This window comes from Scyliorhinus torazame, chromosome 2 (assembly GCF_047496885.1).
Source record: "Scyliorhinus torazame isolate Kashiwa2021f chromosome 2, sScyTor2.1, whole genome shotgun sequence".
Taxonomy (NCBI): domain Eukaryota; kingdom Metazoa; phylum Chordata; class Chondrichthyes; order Carcharhiniformes; family Scyliorhinidae; genus Scyliorhinus; species Scyliorhinus torazame.
This window is the reverse complement of record NC_092708.1, coordinates 119811360-119824682: the sequence shown is the minus strand read 5'-3', so window position 1 is coordinate 119824682 and position 13323 is coordinate 119811360. Positions and strand designations below refer to the sequence as shown.

General features: G+C 50.9%; 1 protein-coding gene across 3 annotated transcripts in view; it reads right to left on the bottom strand.

Annotated features, from left to right (window-relative positions):
- LOC140391472 (integrin alpha-6-like) overlaps positions 1 to 13323 on the bottom strand; it is a 150917-nt gene that overhangs the window by 68355 nt on the left and 69239 nt on the right. For all 3 annotated transcript variants that reach the window (XR_011935091.1, XM_072475979.1, XM_072475987.1), the window contains exon 6: positions 3949 to 4159. Coding sequence is in view for 2 of the 3 variants with exons in the window: in XM_072475979.1 (XP_072332080.1) it covers positions 3949 to 4159 (211 nt within the window). In the remaining variant the exon portion in view is untranslated. The remainder of the gene's footprint in view (positions 1 to 3948; positions 4160 to 13323) is intronic.

The window sequence follows — 13323 nt, the reverse complement described above, 5'->3', positions numbered from 1 at the left end:
GACTCCAAATCAGACAGCGAAGCGATTTGACCACTTCTTGGTTCCTGTGGCACAGGGACGTTGATGGCGTTCATAACCAAGAGAGACATTTGACCATGATGATTGATGGTTTTTGGACTCACACAAATGATTTGGACTTATTGTTTAATCACTGTTCCCATGACTTGTATATGCCTTAACCTATCGACTTGTTATTTGTTCAATTTTCTGAAAGTGTACAGAAAATATGTAACATATAAAAAAGGGGGGAATGTGGTGCATCAATGTAAATACATGTAGGCTAGCTAGACACCAGAGGGTGCACCAGAGACATCACACACACACACTCAACCAATAGATCAGTTAGATTAGGACACGACCAATGGACATTCACGATACACACAGGTGACACGACCACAGGAGGGCATTACACCAACCCATATATAAAGGACACCACACACATGATCTGCCTCTTTCCAGTGGAGACAGTCAGTGAGTACAGACACTTTGTTGATTCAATATTACACCCACCACGTGGATTGCAGCAACTGGTTAGTCAGTCTGGGTAGCTATAGTAGGATTAGCAGTAGTGTCGAACCAGAGTAATAGAAGTGTTAATAGTTTAATAAACGTGTTGAAGTTACCTCCACGTCTGAACCTTCCTTTGTCAGATGCACCACAAGGAAGCCGCTTATGTGATACCTAGAACATAACAAATCAGAGACCAGCCCCAAGATTCAGGGATGCGGACCCGAGTGTGGAGGGATGAATCGTTCCCCAGAGAGTCCACGAGAGTCAGCCACAAGGCAGCCAGTGTTGCCAGCGGTGAGCTAGGGGAGTGTGATCAGGAGGACTGGCCAGCAGTGCTGTAAGAAGGTCAATGACCTACACAGGGCAGCACAAGTGAGTAGTCACCAACATTCCACCCCCCACCCCCAGGAGCAGCAGCAGTTGGAGGGCTGCTGGATCCCAGGACCCAGCTGGGTCCCAGCCTGATGCTGAACCTGTGGTACAGAGGTACTTGGAGCCGATTGAGATGATAGCGTGCAACCGGAACATTCCGGGGGAGATGTCAGTGTCACTCCAGCAGGTCCATAGCTGATTGGAGGAGTCTCAGTGGCTACGGGCATAGGAGATGGCTCCAGCAATGTGTGGCACTGAGGCCAACACTGCTAGGGTGCTGACCACAGAGGAGACCCTGGTGCATGACGTCGGCACCATTAGTGAAGGTGTCCAAGGCGTCGGACAGTCGGTGACAGCCATGGCGGAGGGTCTCAGCAGAATGTCTCGCTGGGGGATGTCACCCAGTACTAGGCTGACCTTGATGAGATTCTGCAGGACACGTCCCGCTCTCAGAAGGGAGCATCGCTGAGGGCGTCGACATGATGGTGCGGACCATGGGTGCCCCGATCTCTAAGTGAGCTTGTGGGTCCCCCACACCCCACACCTACGGGAAATGTCACTCTCCAGACACATGGGCACTACCCCACATCACCAAGTTTAATTCAGAACTGAATGTGGCAGGACTGCAGAGCTTAATATGATCTGTTGGTTGGCCGGGGCTCGAACCAGCTGTCCCTCCGTCCCAAGGTGAACCCCAGGCCCCATGGGCACCAACTGGGAGGGGGTGCTGGGTTCCAACCCGGACCCGTCCCATGGAGTGGTGACGGTGGCCAGCAGCTCCCCCGATTTCCTCCCTTTTGATGAGGCTGCATCTCGAGGTCAGCACACGGTTCAGGGAGGCACCAGCCGAGGGTCCCGCACCCCCCATTAAGCAATCCCAGCACCCCCGGGCTCTTTGCCTGTGACCAAAGATGCCTACTCACCCCCTTGGCTCCCCACAGATGCCCTTCCGCCAGGTTCACATTTTTCAAAAGGAGTACTAACTAATCTGCGCCAGCATGAGCACTTGCTGGGGAGGCTGCTGAATGACGGGAGGCCATTGGATATGGGCTGGCTCCCATTAATTGTATGTAAATTGGACTTAAGTAATGATAAATGATTTCTCGCCACACTACGGTGAGATCCCGATTTCGCCTATGGGAGCCGGGCCGCTGCATCAAAAACTGTTTAGCACTTGGCGCGGTTATCACCTTTGGCCTCTCCTGCTATTCACCAGTCTCTATTCGCTTGAGTGAGAACGCAACGAGGACGGAAGATCACGCCCTTAGTATTTGGTTTAGCATTGGGGGAGCTGAAGCCAGAGATCGGGCTGCCATTTTGTAAGGGTGCCCCACTCTCTAAGTGAGCTTGTGGGTCCCCCACACCCCCCACCCACAGGAAATGTCACCCTCCAGACACATGGGCACTGCCCCACACCCCAAGTTTAATTCACAACGGAATGTGGCAGGACTGCAGATGATCCGTTGGTTGCGAGATCGCTTAGCTCTTTCTATTACTTGCTGCTTATATACTAGTCCTGTGCTGTAACTTCACTAGGTTGACACCTCATTTTAGGCCTTGCACACCCCCCTTTTCTCTTCATTGAACTAGGGTTGATTCCCAGCTTGAAAGTGTTGGCAGAGCGGGGGATATGATGGGCCAGGAGGTTACAGATTATTGTTGAGTACAATACTATTGCTGCTGAAGGCCCACAGCGCCTCATGGATGCCCAGTTTTGAATTGCTGGATTAGTTAAAAATCTATCCCATTTAGCATGGGGACTACGTGCTGATCACTCGTACCAATATTGTCATGGATAGATGCATCTGTGACAGGTACATCGGTGACAGGTAGATTGGGAAGAGTGAGGTCAAGTATGTTTTTCTCTCTGCCGCAGGTAGATTAGGAAGGGCAAGGTAAAGTAGGTCTATCTCTCTCTGTTGGATCTTTCATGACCTGCTGCAGACTCAAGTCTAGCAGCTTTCAGGACTTGGGGAGCTTGGTCAGTAGTGGTACTACTGAGCCACTCTTGGTAATGGACAGGACGATGGACTGCGCTGTTGCCACGCTCAGTGCTTCTTCCAATTGGTGTTCCACATGGAGGAGTACTAATTTATCAGCTGGGGAGGGGCGCCACCAGCAAAGGGTTTCCTTGCCAATGTTGACCTGATGCCATGAGGCTTTGTGGCATGGAGTCAATGTCGAGGACTCCCAGGGCAATTCCCTCCTGACTCTATACCATCGTGCCACCATCTCGGTTGGGTCTGTCCTGTTAGTGGGAAGATTAAATGACAAATAAGCGTTTTACTGAGACTAGCTTTTAATTCCAGGTTTTAGTAAATTTAAATTCCACAAACTGTCAAGGTAGGATTTGAACTCATTCCCAGTGCATTAGTTTGAGCCTCTGGATTACCAGCCTAGTGATATTACCATGTCACCACTGCTTCCTCCAAACCGAGTATATTAACTCACCTAGTTTACTCTAATGTCGGCACTCTTCTAGTTGTTTCCATTTCGAGTTCAAATTCTCATATCTTTTAATGTAGGTTTGTAATTTATACATCTTAACGTTTGTGCTGACAATTAGTTGACTAGTTTGGACTTGCTTTGGGGAACAAAGGGGCAGGTTTTTTTCTGCTGTACCTGAAATCAAACTATAGCAGTGAATGGAGGTGGGGGGGGGGGGGGGGGAATCTTAGCCTGCCAATCATGACACACCAAATTAAAATGATGGTGGATGTGCAGGGAGCGGGAAACTGGATGATTTATCTGCTGTCCTCAAGTCCTGACTCCTGGTAAGACCAGAGGAGGACAGTCAGTACTTGCTGGAGCAGGAATGAGGAGATGGCTCTGATGGAGGCATAGATTCATTCCAATCCCAGTGTACTTTTACCTTTTGGACACCATTGCCTGTTTAACGTCGAATCCTTTTCCATTCAGTCTGGCATCGTAGCACCACTTAATATTTATCAAACTGGAAAATTCAATCAAGTGCAGAAGTAACATTTGAAAGTTTGGAGGTATGCACCTGCAGAATAACTAGGTATTACTTATACTCTTTGAATCCTGAGTTATTCCATGCCTCACCTGTCTTGATTAAGATCCACCACAGCAACATCATATCCAAAAGACGACGCCAGCCCTTCACCTTCCAGGACATACTCAGTCGTTAGGCTTCTCGTATCTTTCTCTTTCTTTAGGAAAACAACAGCTCCAGCATGGTTGGCTCTTGGTGCACCAGATACAAAGGTCAGTGTGTCTTGCGATGTGATTCCTTTGCCTGAATCCAGCGAGAAACCTAACACAAAACAATGGGATCAGACTACATATCCTAATCAACAAGATGACCATGGATAAACAGACAAATAAAGGCATTACAGAAAACAAGGATCTGCACTAGATCTCCTATTGAACCAATACAGGAGTTTGGAGTCAGGAGTTTAGAGCTTAGTATTTGATTCCTAAAGGGAGCCGTGTGGCCATGTTGAGAAATAGTTTTGGACGGAAAGCATGTCGGACGGCATCTTCTTACAGGCATGAGCTGCATGCAGTGAATGTCTACTGCTAGTACGCACCACAGACAAAACATCCATTCCAACGTCAGCTCTGCAATTTTTCAGCTCACTGGTTCCGCCAATGTTCTTCTTTAATTTCACACAACTAAATACACAGTAAGCAGCAGGAAAGAACTTTCAGGTTATTCCCTGGCTGATTGGGTCATGAATGCTGAACTTTGCAAGGTGATTATGTTTTAAACTATCTGTTAGGACTTCCTATGGGGCCAGAACTTGTATTGCATTCATTTCCCCTCCTATACCTCAGTTTATGAGCTATTCAGGTTACTAGGGGGAACTCCCCACAGGATATAAACTCCAACCTGGGAGCACGTGGGGGTAGGTGGCCCTGCAGAGAGTGGAAAGGTGTGATTGCTGTATCTAGTGTGAGAATAAAGAGAGTTGTATCCGGTTAGCCTGGCCTCTTGTGGAGTCTTTTGTCTGCCTCTACAACACTGGCGATGAAAATCAAATGGAACTGCCGTAGGTGGCAAGTGCTGAGAACTCAGACAGTTTTTCTTTTTTTTTTTGTAAAACATTTTATTGAGGTATTTGTGATTTTGTAACAATAACAGAAGAAACAGTGTGCACACAAATATAACCATAGTGCAAAGGCTGTCTTCCTCCCTCACAGGTCCCACCTTTCCTTCACACTAATCTAATCTAAACCCCACCCCCCGCTCCCCTCTGCTGACAGTTAATTTTCTCTAAAGAAGTCGCCGAACGGTTGCCACCTCCGGACAAACCCTGACATTGGCCCTCTCAGCGCGAACTTGATTTTCTCCAGACATAGAAAACTAGCCATGTTGGTGAGCCAGGTCTCTGGCTTCGGGGCTTTGAGTCCCTCCAAGCTAATCGTATCCGTCTCCGGGCTACCAGGGAGGCAAAGGCCAGAATGTCTGCCTGTTTCTCCTCCTGGATTCTTGGATCTTCCGACACTCCGAAAATCGCCAACTCTGGACTCGGTGCCATCCTTGTTTTTAACACCTTGGACATGACATCCACAAACCTCGGAGCTTCGGGCAACCCCAGAACATATGGACATGGTTTGCTGGTCCTCCCGCACACCTTGCATACCTGTCTTCTATCCCAAAGAACCTGCTCATCCGGGCCACTGTCATGAGTGCCCGGTAAACAGCCTTAAATTGTATCAGGCTGAGCCTGGCGCATGATGTGGACACGTTGACTCTACTCAACGCGTCCGCCCAGAGACCATCCTCTATCTTTCCTCCTAACTCCTCTTCCCATTTGTGTTTCAGCTCCTCGGTCTGCGTCTCCTCTGACCCCATGAGTTCTTTATTGATGTCCAAAACCCTCCCCCACTCCCACCCATACTCTGGAAACTACCCTGTCCTGTATCCCCTTGGTGGTAGGAGCGGGAAGGTTGAGACCTGCCTGCGTAGGAAGTCCCGCGCCTGCAGGTACCTGAACTCATTCCCTCCTGTCAATTCAAATTTCTGCTCCAACTTCCTCAGGCTGGGAAAGCTCCCCTCTATGAACAGATCTCCCATCCGCTCGATCCCTGCTCTTTGCCATCTCCGAAACCCTCCTTCCAGCCTCCACGGGCCAAACCGATGACTATTGCAGATTGGAGACCAAACCGATGCTCCCTCTGTTTCCACATGTTTCCTCCATTGCCCTCAGACTCTCAGGGTCGCCGGGAACAGCAGAGGTGCCGTTACCAATGCCCCCAAACTCGTGCCCTTACATGCCGCCGCCTCTTTGATCTTTATGTCGTCATTGTCTACAGGAATAGTGCTAGAAGACTGGAGGATAGAAAATGTTGTCCCCTTGTTCTAGAAGGAGAGTAGAGACAACCCCGTTAACTATAGTCCAATGAGCCTTACTTCTGTTGTGGGCAAAATCTTGGAAAGGTTTATAAGAGATAGGATGTATAATCATCTGGAAAGGAATAATTTGATTAGAGATAGTCAACACGGTTTTGTGAAGGGTAGGTCGTGCCTCACAAACCTTATTGAGTTCTTTGAGAAGGTGACCAAACAGGTGGACGAGGGTAAAGCAGTTGATGTGGGGTATATGGATTTCAGTAAAGCATTTGATAAGGTTCCCCAGGGTAGGCTATTGCAGAAAATACAGAGGCATGGGATTGAGGGTGATTTAGCGGTTTGGATCAGAAATTGGCTAGCTGCAAGAAGACAGAGGGTGGTGGTTGATGGGAAATGTTCAGCCTGGAGTTCAGTTACTAGTGGTGTACCACAAGGATCTGTTTTTGGGGCCACTAAGGTTTGTCATTTTTATAAATGACCTGGAGGAGGGCATAGAAGGATGGGTGAGTAAATTTGCGGATGACACTAAAGTCAGTGGAGTTGTGGATGGTGCGGAAGGATGTTGCAGGTTATAGAGGGACATAGATAAGCTGCAGTGCTGGGCTGAGAGGTGGCAAATGGAGTTTAATGCAGAAAAGTGTGAGGTGATTCATTTTGGAAGGAGTAACAGGAATACAGAGTACTGGGCTAATGGTAAGATTCTTGGTAGTATGGATGAGCAGAGAGATGTCGGTGTCCATGTACATAGATCCCTGAAAGTTGCCACCCAGGTTGATAGGGTTGTTAAGAAAGCCTATGGTGTGTTAGCTTTTATTGGTAGAGGGATTGAGTTTCGGAGCCGTGAGGTCATGTTGCAGCTGTACAAAACTCTGGTGCGGCCGCAGTTGGAGTATTGCGTGCAGTTCTGGTCGCCGCATTATAGGAAGGATGGGGAAACATTGGCAAGGGTGCAGAGGAGATTTACCAGGATGTTGCCTGGTATGAAGGGAAGATCTTATGAGGAAAGGCTGAGGGACTTGAGGCTGTTTTCGTTAGAGAGAAGAAGGTTAAAAGGTGACTTAATAGGAGGCATACAAGATGATCAGAGATTAGATAGGGTGGACAGTGAGAGCCTTTTTCCTCAGATGGTGATGGCTAGCACGAGGGGACATAGCTTTAAATTGAGGGGAGATAGATATAGGACAGATGCCAGAGGTAGGTTCTTTACTCAGAGTAGTAAGTGCATGGAATGCCCTGCCTGCAACAGTAGTGGACTCGCCAACATTAAGGGCATTTAAATGGTAATTGGGTAAACATATGGATGATAATGGAATTGTGTAGATGGGCTTTAGATTGGTTTCACAGGTCGGCGCAACATCGAGGGCCGAATGGCCTGTACTGCGTTGCAATGTTCTATGTTCTACTCGCTCCCACACCAACCCCCCCCCACCCAACACCGCCCCCCCCCCCTCCCCCCCTCCCCCAACCACCCACTTCCTAAAGGGCAGCACGGTAGCATAGTGGATAGCACAATTGCTTCACAGCTCCAGGGTCCCAGGTTCGATTCCGGCTTGGGTCACTGTCTGTGCAGAGTCTGCACATCCTCCCAGTGTGTGCGTGGGTTTCCTCCGGGTGCTCCGGTTTCCTCCCACAGTCCAAAGATGTGCGGGTTAGGTGGTTTGGCCCTGATAAATTGCCCTTAGTGTCAAAAATTGTCCTTTGTGTTGGGTGGGGTTACTGGGAAATGGGGTGGAGGTGTTGACCTTGGGTAGGGTGCTCTTTCCAAGAGCCGGTGCAGACTCGATGGGCCGAATGGCCTCCTTCTGCACTGTAAATTCTGTGATCTATGATAATCATGGCTATCTTTGCCGCCCAATAGTAATTGCTAAAGTTTGGCAGCGCCAACCCGCCCTCCCTCCCCCGGCTGCGCTCCAGCATCACAATTTTTACTCGCAGGGTCTTTCCCGCCCATACAAAGTCAGAGATCACCTTGTTTACGCACTTAAAAAAGGCCCAAGGAATAAAGATGGGGAGGCACTGAAAAACAAACAGGAATCTCGGGAGGAACATCATTTTCACCATCTGTACCCTCCCCGCCAGTGGTAGCGGGAGCATGTCCCACCTTCGAATGTCTTCCTTCATTTGGTCCACCAGTCGGGTCAAATTTAGCTTATGTAGCTGTTCCCATTCCTGTGCCACCTGGATGCCTAGAAACCGAAAGCTTCCCCCTACCACCCTAAACGGTAACTCCCCAGTCGCCTCTCCTGCCCCATTGCCTGGATTGCGAACATCTCACTTTTCCCCATGTTCAATTTATAACCCAAAAACCGTCCAAATTCCCCTAGAATCCTCATAATTTCTCCAATCCCCTCTAGTGGGTCAGAAACATATAGGAGCAGGTCATCTGCGTATAGCGAGACTCTGTATTCCACAGCTCCTGAACCAGCCCCTTGAGGTTCTCAGCGGGATTGCCAGCGGCTCTATGGCCAGTGCAAACAGCAGTGGGGAGAGGGGACATCCCTGCCTCGTCCCCCGGTGCAGTCTAAATTAGCCCGATGTCAACCTGTTCGGCCATACACTCGCCCTGGCGCCTAATACAGCAGCCTAACCCAGTCGATGAAGCCCCGCCCAAACCCAAACCACCCCAACACCTCCCACAGATCGGTCCATTCCACCCGGTCAAAGGCCTTCTCTGTATGCATTGCGACCACTACCTCTACGTCCCTACCCTCTAGGGGCATCATGATCACAATCAACAGTCTTCTAACGTTGGTCGCCAACTGCCTGCCCTTAACAAATCCCCGATCACATCCGGAACGCAGTCTTCTATCCTTGACGACAAGATTTTGGCCAACAGTTTGGCGTCAACATTTAGTAAGCTTCAAAATCAGTGAGATCGTGGCCTGTGACATCGTCGGGGAGCACCCCTTGCTCCCTCGCCTCATTAAATGTCCTCATCAGCAGCTACCCCAGCATCCCAGAGAACGTTTGATAGAACTCCACTGGGTACCTATCCGGTCCTGGGGCTTTCATGGCCTTCAGCCCTTCTGCTATTTCTTCAATCCCTATCGGGGCCCCAGCCCTTCTACCAGCCCCTCCTCCACCTTCGGGAACTTCAGCCCCCCTAAGAATTGCCTCATCTCTTCCGGCCTGGTTGGGGATTCCGACTCATGTAGCCTGCTATAAAACTGCTTGAACGCCATGTTAACCCCTGCTGAATCTCCGACCAAGTTCCCATCTCTGTCCTTCACTTTCCCAATCTCCCTGGCTGCCTCCCTCTTTCTGAGCTGCTGCACAAGCATTCTGCTGGCCTTCGCTCCATACTCGTATATCGCCCCCCTCGCCTTCCGCAGCTGCTCCACCTCCCTCCCTGTAATTAGCAAGCCAAACTCCGCCTGTAGCCTCCGTCATTCCCTTAAAAGCCCTGCCTCTGGGGTCTCCGCATATCTCCTGTCGACCTGAAGAAGTATTTCCCCTATCAGTCGATCCCTCTCTGCTCCATCTACCTTCTCCCTGTGGGCACTTATCAAAATCAGTTCCCCTCTGACCACTGCCTTCAGCACCTTCCAGACCATTGCTGCCGAGACTCCCCCCCCCGCCCCATCTGCTCCATAAACCCCTTTAGCTCCTTTGCCATTGCTGGCATCCTGCCTGTTAGCACAGGGCTAAATCGCTGGCTTTGAAAGCAGACCAAGGCAGGCCAGCAGCACGGTTCAATTCCCGTAACAACAACCCCGAACAGGCGCCGGAATGTGGCGACTAGGGGCTTTTCACAGTAACTTCATTTGAAGCCTACTTTTGACAATGAACGATTTTCATTTCATTTCCTTGAGCTTGACCGGTCTCGCCTTGGGTCAATGACTGTGTTGAAGTCCCGTTTCCCCCCCCCACCCACCCCCCCCATGACCAGCTTATGAGAGTCCAGGTCCAGGATCTTCCCCAACATACTCATTATAAACTCCACATCATCCCAGTTTGGAGCGTAGATATTCACGAGTACCACCGGCAGCCCTTCCAGCTTCCCACTAACCATGATGTACCGACCTCCCACATCCGCAACTATTCTTCCCACCGCGAATGACACTCGCTTATTAATCAGGATCGCGACCCCTCTAGTCTTAAGAGTCCAGCCCCGAATGAAATACCTGCCTGACCCATCCCTTCCTTAGTCTAGTCTGATCGATTACCCAAAGATGCGTCTCCTGTAACATTGCCACGTCCGCCTTCAATTCTCTCAAATGCACAAACACGCATGTCCTCTTAACCGGCCCATTTAGCGCTCGAACGTTCCACGCGGTCAGCCTGGTCGGGGGGGAGCAGCTTCTTGCCCCCCCCCCCCCCACCCGCCCGCCGATCAGCCATCACCTTTCTTAGGCCAGTCTCCAGCCCACGACCCGCGCAGCCGCCGTCCCCCAGCAAGTCCCTCCCCCATCAGCAGAGCAATTCCCCCCCTCCCAGTAACAGCACAGTAAAAACAGCCCTCTTCAACAAGCATAACATCTGCTTACCCCCCACTGCACTTCCATGAGCCAGCCCGCCCAGCTAGCTTGGTAGCCCCCACCCATGGTGCTAAACATTTTCCCACCTACTGTGTCCGTCCGTCCCCCCCACAATCGGACATACATATGCAAGAGAAAACGTTACCAGTTAACCGAAAGAAACAACAAGAAAAGAGAAACCCCACATCGAAAATTCACACCTCCATCCGTCACCGGTACAAATGCAAACTTTAACTTACAAAAGTCCGCAGCGGCTCCAGGATCGATACAGAAGGCATTACAAATATAGTGCAAAAATCAAAGTATTTTTAACGTGAACACTGCAGCACAGTTCAAACACCTCAGTCCCCTGCCAGCCTTTTCCTTCTGGCAAAGTCCATCGCTTCCTCGGGCGGCTCAAAATAGAAGTGTTGCTCCTCATAGGTGACACAAAGACGGGCCGAATACAGCAGTCCAAACTTCACCTTCTTCTTGAAGAGTCGACTCTACTTGGTTGAATCCCGGTCTTCCCCTGGCTACGTCCACGCTCAGGTCTTGGTAAATGCGCAGGATGCTATTCTCCCACCTACAGCTGCATGTCTGCTTGGCCCGCCGTAGAATACGCTCCTTATCCAGGTACCTGTGCAATCTCACCACCATCGCCCTCCGGGGGGGGGGGGGGGGTTACCTACACCCGGCTTCTTCGCTAGTGTTCTGTGCGTCCTGTACACCTCCAAGGATCGGGTGAACGTCCCATCCCCCATAAGCTTCTCGAGCATACCCGCTATATATGCCCCTGCATCCGCTCCTTCAGACCCCTCCGGGAAGCCAACGATCCTCAAGTTCTGCCGGCGGGACCTATTCTCTAGGTCCTCCACCTTCTCCTGGAGCCTTTTCTGCTGGTCTCTCAGCATCCCCATCGCCACCTCCATTGCTGTTTGGTGTTCCTCGTGCTCGGCCAGTACCTTCGCCACTTTCTGGATCACCCGATCTTCAGCATCCAATCTCTGATCCAGCCGAGCAATGATTCCCTAATCGGGTCCGGCATTCCTGCTTCTGCTTGGCGAAGCCCTCTTGGATAAACTTCATCAACTGCTCCTTTGACCGCTGGGTCGTCGAGCCAGAACCCCATTCATCCGCCATGCTTTTTCCCGCTGCAGCTTCAACCCAGGCCTTCTCTATTCACCTATTTCTTCCTTTGCGAGCATTCCTGGTCCGCCTATCCATGCACTGGTGTGGGACTCCTCACGGTCGCGACCACTATCGATTTTTCAAGTAAAATCCGAGACAAAATTGGGGAAAAGGTCCAACCCGAGCGGGAGCCACCAAATGTGTGACCTACTCCTTCATGGCCACCACTGGAAGTCTCAGGCCATTTTTCAAATACCTCAGGAGGCCGCTCTCCAGCCAACAGGCAATGCATACAATGGGAAACTTCAGCCTTTTGTCGGCAACTCGGATGGTGCAACCTTTTTTCGCACAAACGCCATCACAAATGACGATCGACAGACCGTCATCTTACTGACCGCCATGGGAGGACCTGATAAGGAACTTGACAGGCTGGGTGGACTGCCGTTTGCCACGCTGCTTGACCAGATGGGCCGTCATCAATTCCACAGCCCCCGATTATGGCACAACGATACCACTTCGAAGGAATACTTGGTGCGCTTATGGGGAGTTGCTGCCCTCTGCAAGTTCAGAGCTGCCCTGGTAGAATCACTGTGGGATCGCTTAGTTTGCAGACTTCGGGACTGGGAAATACAGCGGAAGCTACTAATGAAGGCACCCCTGACCCTCGACAGTGCCGTCGACAAAGTGCTCTCTCAGGAAAAGCGCCGACCGCGGACTCCAAGAACTCCAAGGCCTGGCAGTCCTGAATATTGCGTGTCGTCAAGACAACCGGCCGATGACCACTGGAAGCAAGGTGCCAGGAAAGTCCCAGGATGGAAATCACCGCAGGTTCCACAACCTCCGCCGCGACTCACCGCAGAGCGACTGTGGAGTTTTCCCCGACTCAGCGATCCTGGATGGTGGGCGCCAGTATCGAGCGAGACATCCCAGGAACGAAGCTCCTGGCAATCCATGTGAGGACTATGTTCTGCGGCAATGGACCAGTCGTCATCCATTCCCCCTCCTGGAAAACGTGGAAGCCGAGGTGCCCCTGCTGCACTGCGTTACAGGCCCCAGAACGGCACCTATCCTGGTGACACTGCTGCTAAATGGACACCCCATCGAGATGGAACTGGACACGGGAGCGACAGTTTCAGTCATCAGCTTTCACACATTTACAGCCACCCGGGTGGGTCTGCAGACCCTGTAACACAGGGGCCGGACTGACCACGTATACTGGGGAGTCCTTAGAAATCAGAGGCATCACTATTGTGCCGTGGCATACGGAGACCAGTCTGTGTGCCTAACGTTAGTGGTAGTCCACGGCAACAGGTCTAGCCTATTGGGGCATGATTGGCTGCGTCAACTAAGTTTGGATTGGCAACACGTTTGCCAGATGTACCCCCGTCCGTGAACCGGATGGAGTGCTGTCCAAGTTCCCTTCGTTTTTTGCCAAAGGCCTCGGTACCATTCAAGGAGCAATGGTCTTGATAAATGTGGAAGAGAATGTCCAGCCCCAGATTTACGTGCCCACCCTGTGCCATACGTACTTCG